This window comes from Hippichthys cyanospilos, chromosome 5 (genome assembly GCF_059441005.1).
Source record: "Hippichthys cyanospilos isolate Australia breed blue-spotted pipefish chromosome 5, RoL_Hcya_1.0, whole genome shotgun sequence".
NCBI classification, from domain to species: Eukaryota; Metazoa; Chordata; class Actinopteri; order Syngnathiformes; family Syngnathidae; genus Hippichthys; species Hippichthys cyanospilos.
The window spans coordinates 23472662-23495800 of record NC_142373.1 but is presented as its reverse complement, the minus strand read 5'-3'; the positions used below and the strand labels follow the sequence as shown (position 1 = coordinate 23495800).

Genomic DNA, 23139 nt, shown 5'->3' with positions numbered 1-23139 from the left:
TTATATGTATTGACTTATATTAAGCCACAGTAATGCTGTTACATTGTGTCTTTGAGATAAAACCCTGCAACTAAAACCTTTTCGTCAATATAAAATATTACATTCTTTACTCTGCAGAAATGATATAATCACAGCTAATTAGTTCATGTGTACACCTTATAGAAGACACCAGTCACCAACATAGTGCCTAAGAGCACCAGGTAGACCCCAAGGACCATATGGGTGGCCTACAAGCTCACCATTGATGGTTCTGTGATTTCTTAGAAATGTTGTGGAAGCGCATTTTAAAATTAAAACAAATGTCTCCCATGTAACCAATGTTAATCTTTATTAACAAATCATTTGCTTTACCAGTGTTTTCATATATATATTGTTGTTACCAACAACATTAATTACTACGAATAACATGTAACCTAATGTATTTTGAGGAAAATTTTTAAATTCAAAGCATTCGTCAGACCTTTGCATGAATGTCTTGTAATGTATTTATTTTGAAGTTGTTCCCTGGAACGCGTATATGGTTTGACTACAGGCCCAGTACAAACAACAAAATGGTTCTGAAATCACATTGAATTGACATTTCACTGTGCTTATTACTTACTTAAATACATTGACGTTGACATACAGCATCTGTTACCGGTGTTTACCGGTATCTTGGTTTCTTTTATAGCCACGTTTATCATAAATTAGCACTCCAGTGCTTTATATAATCTGGCAAGATTGATGTAAAAACTGCTGTTCCTACTGATTACATTTTAACAAACCATGCTCAGAGGTGCTTTTTCAGCTGGCGAATTTGTATGAAATTTGACCCAAATTTACATAAAGATATTTAAAGGAGGAGGAAAATACTGTGCTGCTAAACACAGCTTAAATTGAATTTATAAAAGGTTTCAAAATATGTGTCGTTTGATCAGATTTTTTTATTGAATATATATATATATATATATATATATATATATATATATATATATATATATATATATATATATATATATATATATATATATATATATATATATATATATATATATTTTATCTCAGTACTCAATATTTGATTAAACATTTCTGTAAAACACCTGACTACCCAAAACACTCGATAGTTGCAATCCTAATCCAAGGCCTGCATGTTCCAAGTTCACGCTTGAACTGACTCCAAATTGCCTCTAAGTGTGAATTTGAGTGAAATGGTTGCTTGTCTGTTAATTGATATGTGAATTGCGATATGTAACAGGGATGCTCAACTCGTCTACTGTTAATATTTGACCTGTACAAATAATCTCATAAATGAACCGTTTTCCCTCTTTAAAATACATTAATCAAATTATACATTAAGAATTACTTTTAAAAACGTTAGCGCATAAATTGTCTTCAAATCCCGGAATGCCGGAATCACGCCCTTATCTACCATTACAGTATTTATTGATCGCAAACGAGCATTGCTTTTCTGTCTTAAATGATTCCTGCTCCCAGAGGCTCTTGTTTCGGTTTTCTCCTTCACCAGCCCACTATTAATGAGCTCCATCAGCAAAGATGGCGGACGAGCATCGTTGAATATATTCTCCCACCGTGTTTCCACTTTCAGGCGTCTTTAGCAGATTCTTTCGTGGAGCTTACTCAACTGTTCCGACGAGAGAAATGTAGGTAGACAGCGGCGTAACGCTTTTCTCCTGGAGTTTGGCCATCACAAGCCGACAGTCCCGCGTTTTAGCCCAGGCAGAGCATCGTCGCTAGCTTAGTCGTCGCTATCGTCATTGCAAAATGGCTCCAGTGCAAATAGGCGCTGACGGCCAGCTGGTGCCTCTCGGGGGGCCGGTCGTCTCGGGTCCCCAGCCACCAGCACCCGGAGCCCTGGCCACACACGGGATACGACTGAGTCTGCTGATCGACTTCCTTCTGCAAAGAACCTACCATGAGATCACACTACTGGCGGAGTTGTAAGTAGATCAGATGAAGGCCTCAGAAGCTAGGCTAGGATAACCAAGATGCTAGCCCCAGTCACAAACTCTTGACCCTATAAGAAAATGTGTTTATCATTAATGATTTCTATGAACCCAATAAATGTTCGCAGCCTGTAAACCAAATATCGCTGTCATTACTCAAAGTGGTGGACATTCACTGGTCACTTCATTATGTACACCTGCTCACATCAAATGCTGTACAGGAGTTTTTTTTTTTCTATCACGAGTAACTCGAACTACGTCATATCAATAGGATTACTTCTTGAAACTATCAAAACCCCAAATTAATGCCGCTCTCTTAGTGTCCGCTCGTCCCCGATTTGCGAGAGATCACGTGACCAAATCAAGAAAAAAGGTGAGCGGGCTTTCCATGTAAGCCGCAAAAAACAATTAATGATTCTTAGAAGCTGAATTTGTTAAAATACATCCAAGTTAACTCAATTTTTAACGTTAACATCGTGACAAATTGGATATGATGCAAATATGAAGAAAGACTAATAAAGGTGGCATCAAAATTTAAATCTTTTTTTGTATGACATATAACTGCAAATAGCTTGTAAAAAAGCAGCTGCGTTCAAATGTACATGTTAAGTTTAAGCACGTTGTAACATTTAAAAAAATATGGAAGGTAGGCAAGAATCACCCTTGTTTCAATCTCAAAATAATAGAATGGCCAGTGGTCAGTTTTTAAGAATACCTAACCTAGTGGATGGCAGTCTCCCTTGCATCTTCTAACCACAGATAGGTGACAGAAAGTTTGGCACCATATTATAAATTATTAATGGATAGGTGGGGAAACACTGGCTCCACTGTCTAAGCTTGCAAATTAGATTAAGGCAGTGCTTCGCAATTACATTTTGCAAAGCCTCCTCAAGGAAAGAGAAAAATTTTGCCCCTCCCCCACTTGCCAAGCAAACCAAGAATGGTATTATTTTTTAAGTACACTTTAAACAGTATCCTTTTTAAAATTGACAGAAGGAGAAAGGAATGTAAGCCAACGTTCAATAACTTACCTACTTAATTACAGCATTTATACAGGTTAAAGTTTTGTCTAAGCATAGAAAAACCCAAGTGCATTAAAGTGCCTGGAAAAAAAAGATAGCAATTCTTATTTTTTCACCGTTACACTTCACATGGCAAAAACAAATTATTTTCCCTGGGGTCATCTATGAGCCGCCACAGAGGCCCGGCCCATCATTTCAGAAGGACTGGATTAAGGAAACCAATGATAGGATCGAAAAACTATCACATTACAGCTATATTATAGGAAATACTGATTGAGTTGATATAGCTGAAAGGTTTATTCTAAAATGTAATTAATACTTGACAATGTCCACCAAAACTCAGCATTATGATGAAGGCAAGATTTTAGAAAAAAGCTCATTACAGGATTTCTTAAGATGATGCAAGTGTACCTATTATTGTGTCTGAAGATGATTGCATCACTTCTCCATAAAATAGTGTCTCTTGAAGGCCTAAAAAAACGTCATTGGCTGTAATACAGTTCTCATGTTCTTCTTTTAGGCTTCCGAGGAAAACTGACATGGAAAGGTATGTTGAGTGTTTTTGTTTTTCTCATCCAGCCTATCATGTTCTAATGAACATTTTTAATTAAAGGAAAATTGAGATTGTCCAGTTTGCAAGCCGTACCCGACAGCTTTTTGTGCGCCTCTTAGCCCTGGTAAAGTGGGCAAGCAATGCTGGGAAGGTGGAGAAATGTGCTGTAAGTTTGCATAATATTTAAAAAAAAAACATGGAATTGCACTATTCTCACTTTCTACCTTGTGGTATCCATGGAAACAGATGATCTCCAGCTTCTTGGATCAACAGACCATCTTGTTTGTGGACACCGCAGACCGGCTAGCATCACTTGCCAGAGACGCTCTAGTCCATGCACGCTTGCCCAGTTTTGCTATCCCCTTCGCCATTGACGTCCTCACAACAGGGTCCTACCCACGCTTGCCAACCTGCATACGAGTAAGTCTGCAACTCTTCATAATCAAGGGGAAATATGTTTTTCTTTTCGTAGTCCACATATGTGCACACAAAATTTCAGAACAAGTACATTTTATGTTTTGTTTTGACTTCATGGTCTTTATTATGGTTTTACCCAGGTCTGATTATCCAGCTATACTAATTAGTGTGGCTTTCAACACCATAAGACATTGACTATGTCAACTGTTCTTTTTTGGATAGGATAAAATAATTCCGCCTGACCCCATCACTAAAGCTGAGAAAGTGACCACCTTGAACCAGCTGAATCAGATCTTGAGGCACCGCCTTGTCACCACAGACTTACCTCCACAATTAGCCAACCTTACAGTCGGTAAGCATCATTGATCATGTGAATGTAGTTTGTTTTTCTTCTTTCATTATTCATTCACATGCATTTTTGCACATGCAGCTAATGGCCGTGTGAAGTTTCGAGTGGAGGGAGAGTTCGAGGCCACTTTGACAGTGATGGGCGATGACCCAGATATTCCTTGGAGGCTACTAAAGTTAGAGATTTTAGTAGAGGACAAGGAAACTGGGGGTAAGGTTTGATCCAAGGCATTTGAGTTTGCTTTTCTTTTTTTCATCATGGTAATCTTCTGACAACAGATGGGAGAGCCTTGGTGCACAGTCTACAGGTGAATTATATCCATGAACTGGTGCAGGCACGGCTATGTGCGGATGAAAAACCTTTACAGGACATGTACAACTGCTTGCGTATCCTTTCATTGTGGGTTTGTATGTCCTTATACCAGTGTAACTCATAGTGGAAAGTAAGTTATAGGTCTCTACCTAATTATCTTCAAGGTTAGTAAGCGTTTGCATAACCAAGCCAGCTAATTCATTACTCACATGCGTCATGTTAATTTACCAAATGTGTTATAATGGGTGAACTCCACAAAAAAAAGAAAGTCATTATTTAACTTTTAGAGTGGTGCTTGTGTTTGCTAATCAATGCTAAGCGGTGTATCCCTGCTCTGCCTTTCCTGCACAGTGCATTTTACCACATTAAAGAGCACCCTGTTGTGCTAGACAAGCACCTCTTTTTACCAGCACTGTGACGAAGGATACATGCCCTAGTGCACGTGTTGAATGCTGACGAGAGAATGTGTACGATACTTCACGAGGACTTGCTTCTTTCCCACACACACTTTCTTTAACCGCATTGTCTCCAGACTCCTTCTGTCTCTCACTGCAGCTGGAGGTTCTTCACTCGCAGACCCTAATGCTTATCAGGGAGCGTTGGGGGGATCTGGTGCAGGAGGAACGATACATGCCAGCAAAATACCTCACCCTTTCTGTCTGGAAGTAAGCCTTTTAATACCCTTGACATGCTTGCACAGAGGCATTTACTTGCCATGGACACTAGTATGACCACATTTTCATTTTGAGTACCTTCAAATAGTCCTTGGTTGGATTACTTCAGCTTTCCATTTATTTAATTGAAGACCGTGTCTTGCCTTGAATAGTGAAAAAAGTTATGGCGTAATTAACACCCAACTAAAATGTATTGAAGTTGTTCTGTATTGATAGTTTCACCCAGAAGTGCCCATGCAGTTAATAATGGTTGACTATAGATACTTATATTGGAGCGGCGTGGCTCAGTGTTTGAGTGGTCTCAGCTGAGAGGCCGTGAGTTTGATCCTTCGACAGTCGTGACCATTTCAAAGTGTCTTTTTTCATGACAACTAGTACAGGTAACAGGTAAATTACTAGTTAGTGTAAAATGCTTTGCGTACCAAAGGTAGAAAAGCGCCATATACCGTATTTCTCCGAATACAAGTCTTTTTTTTTTTTCCTCATTTTAAACGCTCTATTTTTGATGGGTTGACTTATAACCGCATAATTCAAAACCAGACCAGTTTTCTCCACATCTGTGCTTGAATAACATTCTCAAATGCAAAATAAGTCCTATCATGTCATTTAAATGCAACTTTACGCCTCCCCCTATCGCGCCCGTTGCATACGTAGATCACGGTGAGTCTCAATCGCCTGGAGGTCGGAGGTCCTACTAGAGTGAAGCAAGTAACTGACCAAACATGATTAAAAAGCAGAGTTTACTCTTGACATTCCAATTTATTACAAAAGGTAAGAGCTTCCCAAAGCTTTCTTACCTCCTTGCGACCTCTTTCAGCCACTCGTGTGTGATTGACTCAGAGAAGTTCCTCCGCAATGACAAAAAATAAAGGGTACTGTTCTGAGCTGACTGGCCAGGCAATCTGTCAATAAGCCCAAGGGCCACTCCCACAAGACACAGGCACCAAACAACTAACTTTTCCTTTTGTACAACCATGCAATAACAAAATAAATGCATTTATAATTAACCTGAAAGCTCTTGTTATTGACGGTTGAAAGCAAAACGTGTGTTTGCTACAGTCATAGTTTATTTTACTCCTTCATAAATGTATAACATAGCTTCACTTACCCATGCATTCTTTTGTTCTTCGCAGCCAGCAGGTGCTTGGTAGGAAAACGGGTACAGCCTCTGTGCATAAAGTTACTATCAAGATTGATGAATCAGATGGATCAAAGCCGCTGCAGATCTCCCATGAACCCCCTTTACCTGCGTGTGACTCCAAGTTGATGGAAAGAGCAATGAAAGTAAGTTCTAAATTGACAGTTGAATTGTGTGGGTCAGAAATTAATTATGCTACCTTTCCTCCATTCTTAGATTGACCATTTGTCGGTGGAGAAGCTTTTGATCGACAGTGTTCATGCACGTTCCCACCAGAAGTTGCTGGAGTTGAAGGCCATTCTGAAAAGCAACAACTCTAGTGACAGCTGTATGTAGTTAACTCTAATAGGGATGAGACAAAATCTTGTACGATGAGACCTGGCAAAATTAACACTGAAATTTCTCGTCGCTACACAGCACAATCAATTTTTTGTCCTTCAAATGATCCATTTTAAATATGTATACTCTTTAGCATATATATATATATATATATATATATATATATATATATATATATATATATATATATATCAGTGTCTATGGCATAAAATTAGGCGTAGCTAGCAGCGCACGGGTGCCCTCGAGCAAGCACCTCTGAGACAATTTAATTGACAAAAATGACTGCACACTTTGATGCTGACTCCCTGACACATCACATTAGAAAAAAAATAAGGGTAGAACCCAGTCGAAAATCTTTAAATTTAAGCTAAAAAGAGGGGCTTATGAATGAATTATAAAATTTGGTCATTCATTATTAATTATAGGAAATGTGTTATTTAGTGTTCTGTCTTTAAAAATTATTTTTCACTTAAAATGAATACAGGATGCGCTACATTGTTTTAAATCACCTTTTGCAATATTTCATGTTTCCGGTTAAAATAAATGGTAAAATATTGGCATATCAGACAAAGACAGTTTGTAAACACTGTAAACTATGGGCAAACCACCACTCCTAACTGAAGCCGGGTGCATTTTGATAAACTCTTGGCTGCAGCGGAAAAAATTATATTTGGCTTTATTTTACATTACACATTTTGCCAAAATCTCGTCTCGTTCTTGTGGACTCGATCTCCTGTCTCATCTCGTCTTCTTGGATTTATATATTGTCCCATCCCTACTAACTAATAATTTTTCATATCTAACTGCTCTTTTGTTGGAACAATATTTATTGAAATAATAATTTTACTGTGATCTGCATAGCAGTGAAGAATTAAAGTAGGTTTCTGTCCTTCAACTTCAGCATTCATTGAAACCGCTCTTCCCACTCTCGTCATTCCTATCCTGGAACCATGTGGTCGCTCAGAGTGCCTCCATATCTTTGTCGACTTGCATTCTGGCATGCTGCAACCCATGCTGTATGGACTAGGTGAGTGGAAGCTGTTAGCATCAGTCACATTTGTTTGTACTTGACATGACACTGCATTCTTTCACTAGATCAGTCAATGCTGGACGACATTGAAAAGACTATTAACGACGATATGAAGCGAATCCTATCATGGCTTCAACAACTCAAGTATGTACGCCAGTCAAAAAGTTTGTCTTTGATATCTGCATCTAAAGGAAAGCAATGGCACTTCATTTAGTTAAAGTTAAGTGCCTGATTCCAGATTGTAACTTGTCAAAACTAACAGCATCGTGTCATGAAACATTTAGTCTATGCAAGAAAAGATGTTAAAATTAAAGAGATGTGATGAATAATGGCTTCAATTTTTTCTTTCCCTTTGGACAGATTCTGGCTTGGTGAGCAACGCTGCAGGCAGTCGGTGAAGCACCTGCCCACTGTGTGCACTGACGTTCTTCATCTCTCCAATACTGCTTCACACCCTGTGGGAAACTTGTGCAAAAACAAACTCTTCATCAAGCTCACGCGTCTTCCGCAGTACTACATTGTGAGTCACCAGCTTTCATTACACAATTGCAGTAACTATAAGACTTCCATTTTTTACATGTTTTTCCCCTCTTGCTTGATGCTCAGGTGGTGGAAATGGTTGATTTGCCAAACAATCCGACAGCGCTGCAGTACAAGTACTCCTTCCTGTTTGTGACTCAGCTGGAAGGTGATGACGGACCCATGTGCGCGCAGCTCCTCCAACATTTCAAGCCAAACCTTGAACACCTCGTCCAAGACCCCACGTCGACGCGAGCGCACAGGCCTGTCTCCAAGAGAAAGGTCAGCATCAGCATTTTGTTTGTTTTAATGTAAATAAAGTGGAATTTAGTAGGTCTAAGAATGCTTGTCGTCCCATTTTTTGTACTGTATTCAAATAGACAATGCATTAGTCATTTTTATTAAACTTAAAAGGCTGTTTTGAGGAACATTTAAATATTGAAAATAATGTATGTCAAAGTTGGGTTAAAGTTGGGTGTATACAGTCATGAATATCTTTGAAACATTAAAATGCATTTTCCAGATCCTTGAAAAGTTATTGAACTCTATAAAGTTATGTACAGTTTTGCAAAACCTTGGAAATTTTGTGCGGATAATATTTAGGATGCCTAAGGCACATAAAATAGTGCACCATCAGATTAAAACTTTGCATGCCATGTTAATTCAAACATTCTACACATACTATGCTCCATGTAAATTCTGAAATTCATCTGTGGACAAAAAGTGTCTGTAATATGTGTTGTTTTTTCGGTCTTGGAGTTTAAGGGAAAGATTTTCGAAATGTCACGGAATCTTTAAAAAAAAAAAAAAAAAAAAAAACTGTCATAATCATCCATGTGAGAAAATTAAACAATAATAACTGTTAAAACATAAAAGCACTCACCTCTTCACATTAATGACAAAGAATGACAATGTCCATGTGACTCCCAATAATAATAATAACAATTTAATCTGATATTAAACATGTCAAATTTTCATGTATCCATTTATGTAAAAGTGAGTGACAAACATTATCCATTAAGCCAAATGAGCAATGTAGTGATAACTGTAACAATTGGATGGCAGTTTTGCCATACATACAACACATATACTAAATACTTTTAATTCTAAGTAAGGAATGGAAATCAATTTTCATATGATACCACCCATGTTAACATAGACATAGCACACAATATTTTGTCGGCCTTGAAAAATGAGTGAAAATGCTTTATACACTGGTACTCATGAGGTTGCCTTTTCTGATAACAAGTTATGTTTTTTAAATGCTCCAAAAATAAATAGGCCATACTCTGCAGCTAACAGAAGCTGCATAGATTTTGTTAAATATTCAGAATGAGGAAATATTTCAGCCGTATCTGAAAAATAAATGTCTCCTTTTTTTAAATTTACATTTGCATACTAGATTTTTTTTTGCAGTCTGCTCAGTAAAAAAAAACATTTTGAAAAGTAGAATATTTATATCTGGCATTACCCTTATTTCCCAAATACAGGCATACCTATATATAGGATGCACTCTTACATTTTTTTGGGGGGTTCAAATTCTGCTATTTTCTATGCTACCTTGTATAGGCTGCACCAACAATTTGGCGACCATGTAAAAACTATCGCAAAACAGAAAAAAATCTCATCATTGTAAATTCTTAATATTTTCCATAAGTTATATGTTTGTTGCGGGTTAACTGTATTTCAGATTTCCCACATGTGAGTGGTCAGTTAACATATGTAAATGTGTTCAAAGTAGTTGTTTTGTTTGTTTTCCTTGCGACGCAGCTGGAGTTCATTTTGCTCTAAGTACCTGAAGTTGCTCACCATCCATATTCCCCCAAGTTTATGATTGTTTGTACAGTATATATAAAAAGACCACAATTAATAAATTAGTCAAATGGAATACCTTTTAGTTTTCTCTAGTGTTTCTTTAGTTTTCATACCTTGCCACTCTTAATGTAATCATCTGGAGACATCATAAACTTTACATGATCGTCTCAGTTTTAGTATTGTTCCTGTGGGTGACCAAGGATGGACTCATACTTTTGGCCTTAATTTGGGGGAAAAAAGTGTGTAGTATCTCATTCTTGTGGGCTCAATCTCGTCTCATGGCATTTGTGCCTCATCCCAATCCTAGAAGGAAGACACAAGCTACAACATATACAGTTTATTTGATTGCATCACATTATCATTGTCATAATCAATGTTTGTAGATGGCTGGAGAGCAGGCAGAACCAGAGCCAAAGAAGCCCAAGCGGTCAGGAGAGATGAGTGCCTTCAACAAGGAGTTGGCGCACCTAGTGGCCATGTGTGACACAAACATGCCTTTTGTTGGCCTCAGAACTGAGGTGAGTCACTATGACTTGACCGCTCAAATTATTCCTCCATTCCATTCCTGTGTCAATCAAACTCACTTTTCTTGTTTATTGTGCTATAGCTGTCCAACATGGAGATTCCTAACCAGGGTGTTCAAGTGGAAGGAGATGGAAGCAGTCATGCAATCCGACTGCTTAAGTAATAAGATTGCACGCCACAAACACATATAACACACAAGTATTCACAGGTTTTCACTTTCACGTTTTCACATTTTGCCGTGAAACAGCCCCATTGTAAAATTGAATAAATAACCCCCCCCACTCAAAATTCTGTGCATGTGATGTCACCTCGTGTAGGTGTGTGTCTTTCCAAACGGAATTTACCACAGGTGGATTCCAAAATTAAGCTACAGTAACTACTCAAGGCGAGAGGAGGTAGAAGTAGCTCGAGGATATGAGGTGATTCTCCTCAATCCAATTTCATGCAGACATCTACAGTGCTAAAAATGATGTTATGTTATTACTGCGCTTACCTAATAAACCGTGTCTGTTGCTCAATCACTACAAACACGACAGATGTCCGTCCACTTAATGATTCATGTTTCAAGTGAGATTCAATCTTAAGTTAAATATGAAATCAACATTTACTACAACTTTGCAGATTCACAGACCGTTGTCACTTGTCAGTATTCTGCCAAGTACACTCCTTAGCCCTTGCGACACATTGAATACATATCTAGTTTATATCCACATAAAAAGGCCTGGGTCACAGTTGGGGGTGGGGGATCTCAATTTTACCATCTACATAGAAAAAATTAGGCACAAGGCACTTAGTGGCAAACAAGTGGAATTGAGCTGCAATGTGAACATGGCCTTAACCACATAAAGATGTACACACACACTTCAAAGGCATTGTTTTCATAATCATATCTATAAGCCCTTTATTTTTAAATGTATACTTTTTTAGTTTTTTTTTTCCTCTAGAATTTCATGTAAATGAACTCTTTCAGTGCCATGGACGACAAGTGTCGTCTTTTAAAATAGGAATAAAAAATTCATATTAATATTCTCTTAAAATATGTTATTTTTATGGAGGGTAGATGACACCCTTAACTAGTGCTTATCTAATATTAAGCCAATCGAGCACTGTAGTGATAACTGTGACTACTGGATGGCAGTGTTGCGATACATACAACACATATACAGTACAGTGCTGCTTTTTTTTAATTTAAAAAAAAAAAACTATATTGCGGAGAGACACGTTGTGAAGGTTCCCTGCATACCAGACAGACAAGTTAACTGTAAATGCACTTGCCACGAGCACGTCAAACTACTGCAGAACACATATTTACTCAAATCTTAAACCTTTTACAGTACAATAACTGTACTGTTGTCCCTTCCCATTCCTATCCATTTTTCTGTAGTCTCACGGAGCGCTGCGGTTATATTAGCAGCGCCCGAAGGTTTAAGTAGAGTGAAACATGCAGCTGACCAAACATGATAGGAGTAGATGAGCAGGAGTAGAATACAACTCCTGCCCTCATTGGTCTATGGTTGCGTTGGGAGCCAAACACATGTCTTGTAGGAGTGGCCATGTCCCTTATAAAACACACACACTTTACCGCACAAAGATAAGTACAAGGTTAGCACTCACAAACAAAAACATTATATTCTTTTAGGATCCCTCCTTGCAAAGGTGTCGGAGAGGAGACCAGAAGAGCTTTGGAGTGTTCCCTACTAGACTGCACCTTCCGGCTGCAGGGCAGGAACAACCGAACATGGGTAGCTGAGCTGGTGCTGGCCAACTGCCCCCTTAATAGTACCAACAGCAGGGAGCAAGGTGCCCCCGATAGACTGTTTTCCTGCATTGTGTCATCTGAATCTGACCTCAAATTTTGTCTTTGACAGCCTCCACGCGGCACGTGTACCTCACCTATGAGAACCCCCTATCAGAACCTGTGGGTGGGCGTAAAGTGGTTGAAATGTTTCTTAATGACTGGAGTGCCATCAGCCAGCTCTACCAGTGTGTGCTTCACTTCTCTCGAGCACTGCCAGGTACCACTGACCTTTCATGGACGGCTCACCAATTTGAATTGTGAAAGTCTTAAATGCCACACAATCCTTTATGGTTAAAACCCTGTGTATTGGCATTATGTATTCCATGAACCACTGATTTACCTATGCAATTAAGTGATTGTAGTACTTATCAATAATCTTCTCATTATGTCTCAGAGTTGCCGTCGTACCTAAGCCTGTTCTCTGAAGTACGACTGTACAACTTCCGCAAGCTGGTACTGTGCTATGGCACCACCAAAGGCAGCTCCGTCACCATTCAATGGAATTCCAACAGCCAACGCTTCCACTTGGCTCTTGGCACCGTGGGGCCCAACTCTGGCTGCTCAAACTGCCACAACATTATCCTTCACCAGCTGCAGGAGATGTTTAACAAGAACCCCAATGTCATTCAGCTGTTGCAGGTAAACACAACTGCATGGCTGCAACATGTACAATTTATCTTAGCGTTTATATTCTGCCTTAAAAGGCACTATTAGAGATGGGCTGGTTTAGGGAATCTAAATCTTAAGCAATAATGCCTTTTACATTTCTATGTAAAATGTGGTGGATGGTAGAATAAATTATGACGCTGATGCAGTCAATTTTTTGGATCATATAAAAGAAGCTTTACCTACTAAAATTCTTAGGGATGTTGCAAGAACTTTAATAGAAAATGTCAAATTCAGGTTCAGATGATTCAAGTACCAAAACTTGTTATAAAGTGACTTAATCAGACAACTTATTTGAGAGAATGTTTATGTTATCTGTGTTCTGTTTTTGCAGGTGCTTTATGATACGCAGGCCCCTCTAAATGCCATAAACAAACTACCAACCGTGCCCATGCTGGGCCTGACCCAGCGCACCAACACTGCCTACCAGTGCTTCTCCATCCTGCCTCAATTGCCTACACATATTCGCCTGGCTTTTCGCAACATGTACTGCATTGACATCTACTGCCGGAGTCGCGGCGTGGTGGCCATCAGAGATGGAGCATACAGTCTCTTTGACAACACCAAGATTGTGGAGGGCTTTTACCCGGCTCCGGGACTTAAGGTAAGTCTAGTGGAGTTTGCAAATTAAAAACAAATTAAAAGTCAGAAAAACTGTTATAAATTACTCCATAACAGGAAAAGCACAAATAGTCAAATAATAACAAAATTGCTAGCTTGTTACATAATTTAGGGGAAGGGCTACCACTTTAGTAAAATATTTTTGGTTATGTATGCAGCACTTTATTTCTATAAATTCCTGCAAATGTTTACTTTTTCATATGAGCAACTTAAGCAACATTCTGAGTGAATCACAATTCCATCACTGGTGAGCTTGCAGGCTGCCTAGTTCCTTTAGGCACCATGCTGTTGAGCCAAGCCTAATGTATGATCTACACATAACAGATCATTCCTTTGCTGTTATGATGTAATGTTTTGAGTCAAGTTTTTATTTATTTATTTATTTATTAACTGTAGAGCCACATATGTTAATTGGGACTTTTTCTTGCCACCGGATAGTTTTGATTGTTTCTATTTTTTTTTTTTTTTTGCATGTTCCATACAAAATACCATTTCGTTTCTTGCAACCTCAAAGGAAATATACTGTAGAAGACCAAAAAAGAAGTAGTTTTATGTATCACATCTATATTTTTCAATTAGTCCGCCGATTAATCAGTAATCTGTATTTAATGATTTTCTGCCAGAATTTTTTTTGTCTTTGGCCTCAAAAATGCACGTTGGCCAGGCCCTACTTAGAATCCTTTTTGAAGACTAAGTGAATCTTCTTGATACTTTTACTGTAAATGATATGAACATTAGTCAACATTTAATATAGTTTACAATCAATTGTTTCCTTTTGAGTTGTTTTCATTTTAGTTTGAACACTGACAAAATTTCTCATGTAACTAGTTTCTTCCTTATTCTAGTTTGTTGGTCTAAGCTCATAAACACACAGTCATAAACCTTTTGTTTTATGTTGCATGGTAAAATGCTAGCTGCACCAATGAAGTAGCACAAAGGCTTTGTAGCCTTTTTTTCATTTATTGTCTTATCTTTTTGATTCAAGAAATGCTCAGTTTAATTTTATATTTACATTAATTTAAAAATACAAATGGTTGACATTGTTTAAGTTAAATCTATTAAGTAATAATTTATTTGATGACATGATTATTATGTAGAATTTTCAGGAAGATGAATGCTGATTGAATGATTGAATACTTAAATTTGGTCATTGAAGTCCTCATTCAACCTCCTTGTTGTATTGTCATATTTTTATTGTTTAATAAAACCCTTTCTCCTGGTGTCTTGCTTCTCAGAAGAAACCATTGTTTAGCGAAATTGCTCGTCAAAAGAAAAAAAAATACAGTTTGTTGTGCATTCTTTTATCATTTCTATTACAAGAAACGAGGACTTTGAAAAATATTTGAAATTGAAATTAGATTATTTTTCTCAAACGTTCAAATGAATTTACCTGTACACAATGCAAGTTGAGCAGAACTCAGACACTGTTCCTCATTATTCTCTTTCCAGACTTTCTTGAGCATGTTTGTCGACAGCAACCAGGATGCTCGAAGGCGTTCGGTCAATGAAGATGACAACCCGCCGTCGCCAGTGGGCGTGGACATGATGGACACGCTCATGAGCCAGTTGCAGGCTCAACCACAAACCATGAGGCCCGCTGGCGGTGGTGTTTACCCGCCACTCACATCGCCGCCACCAAACTACCATGCCAATGTCACTCCTTCACCATCCATGATGCCCACGCAATCGCCAGGTATATATGGTGAAAAGTCTGGCAGTGCATACACTTTGATTCATGCAAGCTTTTTTGGCCTGTCAAGTAGCGTCACCACCATGCAGAGCTACTTGAGAATACAATCCCCCTTTCATGAAGGAGGAGCAGCAGCCATTTTGTTTACATCTTTTTTATTTTTCAAAATATCCACGCACCTCAAGTCCTGCTCCCTCCATGTACCACCATCTCAGCCCGCCAACTGTGCTGCCCAGCTTTAGCATGTGCACTTGAGGCTGAAAGAGACTGTGAGTGAGTGTGAGAGACCTGCTCAGTCTGATGAGATGTGGTGTATGTATGTGCAGGGAACATCCATGCCTCTGGCTCCCCTAGTGGAGCGTTGAGGGCCCCCTCTCCTTTCGGCCCCACCCCGTCTCCATCTTCTCTGGGCATAGCCATGGGTCAGACAAGCTTTGCCAGCCCCCACGGTAAGACGGGCATGGTTCTGGGGGCCTTTAAGATGCCTGAACACCAACTTCCCTTGCTAGGCTCATGTTTAGATAGCGTACGGGACAATAAACACAAGGTTTCAAAAGAGCAAGCACAGAGAGTTGTGTGTTTATTTTTTTATTTTTAATCACAATTGTCTTTCTCTCACGCTAGGTGCTCTGGATCCCAGCTCTCCATACGCCATGGTGTCACCAAGTCACAGGGGTCAGTGGCCAGTTTCTCCCCAGGTCTCAGGTCCTTCTCCTGGGGCGAGGATCCATGGCATGTCCCCTGGGAACCCGTCACTGCACTCGCCAATTCCTGACCCACACTCTCCACGTGCTGGAACTGGTAATTATCTTTCTCCAAACACCACAGGTATATGAATTTTGTGTATCTGGCCATTTTTAAAAGTAAACCTTTTTCTATTCATGTTAGAAAACATTATCTTTTGAGGGCTTGTGCTATGGCAAGCTGCTTATCTTTGTTTGCTGAAACAGAGCTCGGTGAATAAAAAGCACTCCAGAAGACAATGAAACCATTTAAAATTCTGGAGGCAATAGTTCATAAATTATGCTGTGTATATGGTGCATGGACACATCACCAAACAATATATTTGATAGCTTCATTTAGTATTCGAATGCTGTCAACAATAATCTGCATTTTTTTAAAACTGCTAAAAAAAAAAATCTAAATGCAACCATGCTTACAGTATCTCCCGTGAAGCCATGAGGGTAGCCAATCGCAGGACACACAAAGACAAACACACAAAGACAAACAGCCGTTCGCTCTCACAATAATACTCCAGGACAATTTAGTGTCACACACACACATACATACATATATATATATATACATATATATTACACTTGATGGTTGACTGTCACTATTAATATTGAATCTGTAATTCTTTCTGTTATTGATTTAGTAACAAAATAGTTCTGATGTACCATTAATACATTTAAAAAACGTGTTTCCCACTGCTGTCAATTGAAAAGGATGTCACGTACTCAGGTAACGACTAATGACAGCTTGTGAATATCACATGACCACTTCCAAATAAAAAGGTGAGGATTGGTCATTACCTGCACCTTGAGTACATTTAATGAAGTTTTCTTTCACCAGCAAGTGGGAAAATGTGTCTTAAAGGTATTAATTGTACATGAAAAAATATTTAGTCGTCAAATTATTTATTGACCAATTATTAACTTGTTCCTGCTGAAAATGGCTAAATTAGTTTAATATCCCTTTTAGTATACTATACTGTGGTTAACTTCCATTTACAGTTTGATGATTACTAACGTGAAAATACTCTCAGTCGAATACAGTTTTAGATGTTTCAATGAAGGTTTACTGAAATTCATCTAAGTGGTGAAATTCTTGACAAATCCAGCTTGTGGCCTTTTGGATTCTTTCATGCAGGTTCCCAAATAATGCCTACCAGTATGCCTCCGCCTCGAAAGCTACCTCAGCGTTCCTGGGCCGCGTCCATCCCCACCATCCTCACCCACAATGCCCTCCACGTACTTCTACTGCCCTCACCCACCCCATGTCAGGTGCCAGGCCTTGCTGGCAGCTATCTCTGCTCACCACTCGAGCGATTCTTAGGTTCGGTTATCATGAGGCGGCACCTTCAGCGAATCATCCAACAAGAAGCCAATGTGAGTATCTGACAAGTCAGAAAATTTGTAGTATTCAAAAAATATATTTGTTCTGTGCCACCTCTCACTGCCTGCAACTTATGCAGCTTTCCATCGTGAACTCAAATGAGCCTGGCGTCATCATGTTCAAAACGGATGTGCTGAAGTGTCGAGTGGCTCTTAACCCAAAGAACTACCAGACTCTTCAACTCAAGGTCACGCCAGAAAATGCAGGTCCCTGGTCCCAGGAGGAACTTCAGGTGCTGGAGAAGTTTTTCGAGACGCGGGTATGTAGCATACACTGGCACCAAAAAAAAAAAAAAAAAAACCCTAAGATTTTACAGATATCCAAACATGTTCAAATGTTTTTCCTTTGTTCTTTCATGATATTTATGATTTATCAATTTTTGGTGTGTGGCGACATATCTGATATGAATCCATTTAAATCCATATAAACTATACCGTATTAAATGAGAATCGCGATTCTGATGGGAATTTGGGGGGGTCACACTCCTAATAAATTTTTTTACAAAATTTTAATACATTTTTTAATAAATGAAAAACTTGAAATGTTTTATGCTGAAAAGAAATATTAATGTTTTGTGATTAATAGTGATGTTCTTGGTTTTTTTTGGACAGTATTAAAAAAGAATAATAAATTTGAAGTTGTTGTTTTAAATTTATATAAATATATACCATAATTTTGGTCCGGCCCACTTGGGAATAGATTTTCCGCCATGCAGCCTGCAAGCTTAAACAAATTTGACACCCCTCCTCTGGATGGTGCAGTGGTTCTCTTCAGAAGGAAAAACACTTTTCCCTGTCATCAAGTTGTGGGACAAATTTTTAAACCATTCAAATTTATTTCACATAAAAATTGCATGGTCGACTTGTTTGTCTTTACAAAGAGTTTGAGATCAGAGTTTTTTGTAACCCCCACACTTCTAAAATGCCTTCTAAAAAAGTGCTATCTTTAGGCTCAAAACAAAGTAAACTCAGTAAAGTAACAAGTAAATGCTTTTTTTTTTTTTTTTTTTTAAGTATCAGTGACAAGTCAAATAATACACCATCAGGTAACAACCAGAAAATAAGGTGACAAAAACAGAATGCTTCAGAAGCTCGAGAAGAGGAACAACCCAAATAAGTGAAAAGCGGACTTTTCTCCCAAAAGCGACTGTTATATCAGTGGTTGAGATATGAAGATGATGATGACGAATGATACATCTTCATGAATCATCATCATCTTCATGAATTTTAATGTGTACTTTGTTAATATCTGTGTTTGTTTTTTGTTGAGGTCTGGTCAATGCAGTTTGAACCTTCAACTTACTTTGTCCTTTTTACTACACAATTTTTGGGACCCCAAACATTTCTGTTGGGTCCCAAAGTTTTTTAGTATTACGAGTCCCGGGGACCCAACACTTTTCACAGGTGAAATGAGCATTGAAAAAGTATAGCAAAACAGACTAAATCTCATCTTTGTAAATTCTTCACATTTTCTTGTGTTTATATTCAAAGGTTTTGTTGCCGGTTAAATTAAGCATGTCGGTTGTCGGTGAACGCTGCTCCAGTGTAACGTTGAATGTGCTCAAAGCAGTTTGTTTTTCCTTTTCCTTGCGACACAGCTCGAGTTCATTTTGCCATAAATACCCAGTTGCACACTATTTGCATTTCACCAGGTTTACCATTATGTATATATGCCAAAAGATCACAATATGCGAGTCAAACGGAATACCTTTCCGTGTTCTCAAACAGGTGCAGACAGCTCCAACGTTACCACTCTTGTGCTGGAGACATCGTAACCTCTCCGTTTAGTAATATATTCCTGTGTGTGAACAAGGATTGACTCAGATGTTTGTTCAGTTTGGTCCCTTCTTTTATTGAAAATAATGCTGTAACAACCTCCACTAACACAAGCTGTTGTTCGATGCAATGGGCACCGGGTGCTCACAGCCAACCGTCCCGTTACGGTAATTATTGTAGAATAATACAGCTAAAAAAAAATGTGCATCTGTGCATCAAAACTCACCTTACGGATCTATCTTCTTGAATTGTGTTGAATTAAAAAAAAAATCTACGTTACACTTTATTGGAGGCTCCCATACATTTGGCCTTCATTTTAGGGGAAAAAAGTGTATCTTACTGTATATTTGGGAAATTACGCTAATCCCAAACATTTAAAAAATTGTGGTTGAGCTAACACGTAGTGCAGTCAAGAAGTTGCATAAGAAGAGGTTTGGTGCTACTGACTTGAGGGTGCTTTAACAAGGTGCAAACCATGAAGGACCTGTTCATTTAAGTGATGCCTCGTCATGTCTTTTTTTTCAAGGTTGCTGGCCCCCCCTTCAAGTACAACACTTTGAATGCCTTCACTAAGCTTTTGGGGGCACCCACGCACATTCTCAGGGACTGTGTCCGCATCATGAAGCTTGAACTGGTTTGTTGTTTTTGCACTTTTCAGATATGACACACTTAAATGCATTACCACCCATCTCCATCCATGTTAGTTCATGCTGGTGTACAAATGTGATAAATAGCAGTTAAATAGAAAAAATCTAAATGTTTGAAAATAAATAGTCCCCCAAAATTAATGCAAATGTATTTACAAGTTAAATATAACTGAACTTTATTTAACAAATGTAATGTAAGGTATTTAAAAAAAAAAAGTTAAGCTGCTTTTCACAATTAAAACGTTTAATTTACTGATCATTTCGTGTGGCACCCAGGAAGCCTGTGTACTATTACTAGTACCGTAAATCTCACTCCATCACAATAAAGTGAAATCTCTGATATAGAAATATAGCCTATACTACATAGAAATACACCCTAGACATGTGATTATAGCATGAATGACGTTTTCATTTTAATTTAATAAGGTCTAACACACTTTCAAAATGATACATGTTTAAACATGAATGAGATAGTGACAGAACAACATCATTGAATAACAACAATATTGTACATTATAAAAATGTTTACTCACGATGACGATGAAGCTGCAGTAAAACAATACATTCCCATTTCAACACTGAAATAAAGGTGACTTATTTTCACAGTTGAAAATGTAATGCAAGAGCATATACTTGTAGTACATTACTATGCACATTAATATGGCCTCTGTCTTTTCAATTTGGTGACTTATATGTCCCTAAAATGCCTGCAGATGGCAAAAATGCAAAATTAATACGCCATATTAAAAAAAAAAAAACTACCCGAGATGGAGGGGGTTTTACTCGACAGCTCACGCACTTGATAATCGGTGCTCTATCATGTTGTGAACATGTGATTTTCTTGCAGTTCCCAGACCAAGCTGGCCAGCTCAAGTGGAACGTGCAGTTCTGCCTTACCATACCTCCCAGCGCTCCCCCCATTGCTCCCCCTGGAACCATCGCCGTCGTGCTCAAGTCGAAGATGCTCTTCTTCGTGAGTCCATGTTATCACTAGCGCTCCTCCTGCATCGTTCAAAACCTCCTGACGCTGTGTTTTGGCACTATCTACAGTTGCAGCTGACACAGCGCGTACCCGTGCCGCAAGAACCAGTGAGCATCATTGTCCCCATCGTTTACGACATGGCCTCAGGCATCACCCAGCAGGCTGACATCCCCAGGCAGCACAGCTCTTCTGGGGCGGCGGCACTCATGGTTTCCAACATGCTGAAGAGGTTCAATGAGATTCACCCTGCCAGACAGGGTGAGACCGCCGCCCAAAACACTTATAAATTGACGAGTACATCAATATGTTTATACAGAACTGTAATATGTTTAACAGTAAACTATTTCATATAACCTACCACAACAACGGTATCCTTTTTATACAATTTTAACACCATCAGTGAGCCTCGGCTTAGCTCAGAAGTATTCTCATTGCTGGGTTTATGAAAACAGTTTGGACCATAGACGGATCTTCACCTACTTTAATCTACTGCACGCATTGCTTATTTAGCCCCTCATTTTGAAATCCGTACATTAGACATGCAACTCAGCTCAGTAGCATTCGTTTTCTGTAGTTTTTCTAAGTTGCAAGTGTTTCCTTTATATAGGTACTGTATATAGTGTCATAAATAATTGCGGACAAATCCAGGTAGGATAGTGATTGTCTTGAGACCGCATTGATCAACTTGTTTGTGCATTTCCTTCCTGTCTAGGAGAGTGCACCATATTTGCATCTGTCCACGAGCTGATGGCCAACCTCACTTTGCCGCCTGGCACGCGACAGTGAACAACCACAAAAAACTAATTGGACTTCAGCTTTGACACCCTAACAGTGAATTAATTGCTACACATACGAAGACAAAAGCCACATTGAACAGCTGTGGTGACACTTTTTTGACACCATCATATGCAGTTGCTGTCATGGAGCCAAGTTTAAACCACAGTGAACCACATAGTGCTGGTTATTGTTGTTACTGGCTTAAAATAATCAGATGACGTATATTTTCGATATCAATAGTATTTTTCCCTTCAGGGGGGCACTTGTAAACTGGATATTATCTATTGAAATTTTGTTTACAAAAATGTACATTGTTGTATATTTCAGTGTTAGCCTCATGTTGTTTTTGTTAAACCTGTACCCATTCACTTCTAGTATGACAAGATATCCTTCATCTTTGGTTAAAAGCTGTGTCTACATTTTATTTCGCCCTTTTTCAATTGTGACACACTTTATAAACCCACTGTATTTGATCTACTTGGAAGAATTTGATACATGATTCTGTATAACTTTGCTATTTAATAAACCAAACCGAGGATGGTCTTCCACTGCTCGAACTCAAATACCGTATTTATTAGAATACACAATAACAGCACCACATAATATACTGTATGCATTAAGCAAAGCAAAGTATGGATTGAAATGTGTGAGTTTACAGTCTCCACTTTGCTGCAGTAATCGTCTCTTGGATAGAATTGACTTTGATCATGGTGGTTTTAAAAGTTGACGGAGGGATTTTTCTGAATCTTACCGGTTAATTAACCAAGCAGGAGTTGCCATTCCATGCCCGAGACCAAATAAGAATTAGGTTTGTCATTAATTTTGAGTATGAGCAATAGCAGGTTTGCTTCTGATTTCACTATTTTTCTTTGTAGAGTACGTTTCATGGTCTATGTACAGTAAGTTAGCCTTGATGAAAACAAGTCCTCATTGGCCATATTTGTTTTCCTAAAACTTGACTTAAGGACCTGGGCATTTGTGAGTAGGCACATAAACAGTTTAATGTGAATGTGACTTTTTTTTTTTTTTTTTTAATATAGTACTTCTTGTTTTTAATTGCATAATTTGTGTTTCGATTGAAGTTAATTTTTAAATAAAAATAATTAAATATTTACTGTAAGTCAATTAACTGATTAAGAAGTAAATTAATCAAAAATAAAAATTTGATCAATTTAGGTATCCAGCTTAGGGGAAAAACAGCTAAATTAATGAATACAACTAAATGTAAATGCTCAGTGAGCTGGATGTTGTCGCTGGGCAATAGTGCCAAAACCTGCTCTACATTCTCCTTTTTAACTTTATCGAGCCATTTACTTTGATTGCCACATGCCAAAAAATATATATGATGTACACCTTTAAGTTTAATTTCATATATTCAACGATTGAGTATGAACTAGAAAAAGCTCGGATCACCTTTTTTAAGCATGAC

General features: G+C 38.4%; 1 protein-coding gene and 1 long non-coding RNA gene across 4 annotated transcripts; one reads left to right on the top strand and one right to left on the bottom strand.

Moving 5' to 3' along the window:
• Positions 1–1070: 1070 nt before the first annotated feature.
• LOC148424043 (uncharacterized) lies at positions 1071–2195 on the bottom strand. Its single transcript, XR_015865759.1, has 3 exons — positions 2100–2195; positions 1912–2014; positions 1071–1851 (listed from the first exon to the last, which is right to left on the bottom strand). It is a non-coding gene; the product is annotated as an uncharacterized LOC148424043 (long non-coding RNA).
• LOC148424042 (mediator of RNA polymerase II transcription subunit 14-like) lies at positions 1512–22267 on the top strand. Of its 3 annotated transcripts, none has more exons than XM_088415899.1 (29): positions 1512–1937; positions 3486–3512; positions 3579–3684; positions 3765–3938; positions 4158–4287; positions 4366–4494; positions 4563–4670; positions 5129–5261; positions 6404–6554; positions 6625–6736; positions 7649–7774; positions 7843–7921; positions 8138–8297; positions 8384–8578; positions 10495–10629; positions 10719–10795; positions 12276–12436; positions 12505–12651; positions 12829–13073; positions 13435–13704; positions 15171–15414; positions 15738–15860; positions 16036–16239; positions 17284–17522; positions 17609–17788; positions 19831–19938; positions 20799–20924; positions 21002–21191; positions 21646–22267. In XM_088415899.1, exons 1-29 carry the CDS (start codon positions 1762–1764, stop codon positions 21717–21719), a joined length of 4329 nt encoding a protein of 1442 aa, XP_088272025.1. In that variant the 5' UTR covers positions 1512–1761; the 3' UTR covers positions 21720–22267. The 3 variants fall into 3 exon arrangements, with proteins under 3 accessions (XP_088272025.1, XP_088272026.1, XP_088272027.1); XM_088415900.1 differs by having other exon boundaries at positions 1513–1937; positions 16036–16212; XM_088415901.1 differs by lacking the exon at positions 15738–15860 and having other exon boundaries at positions 1513–1937.
• The last annotated feature ends 872 nt before the right edge of the window (positions 22268–23139 follow it).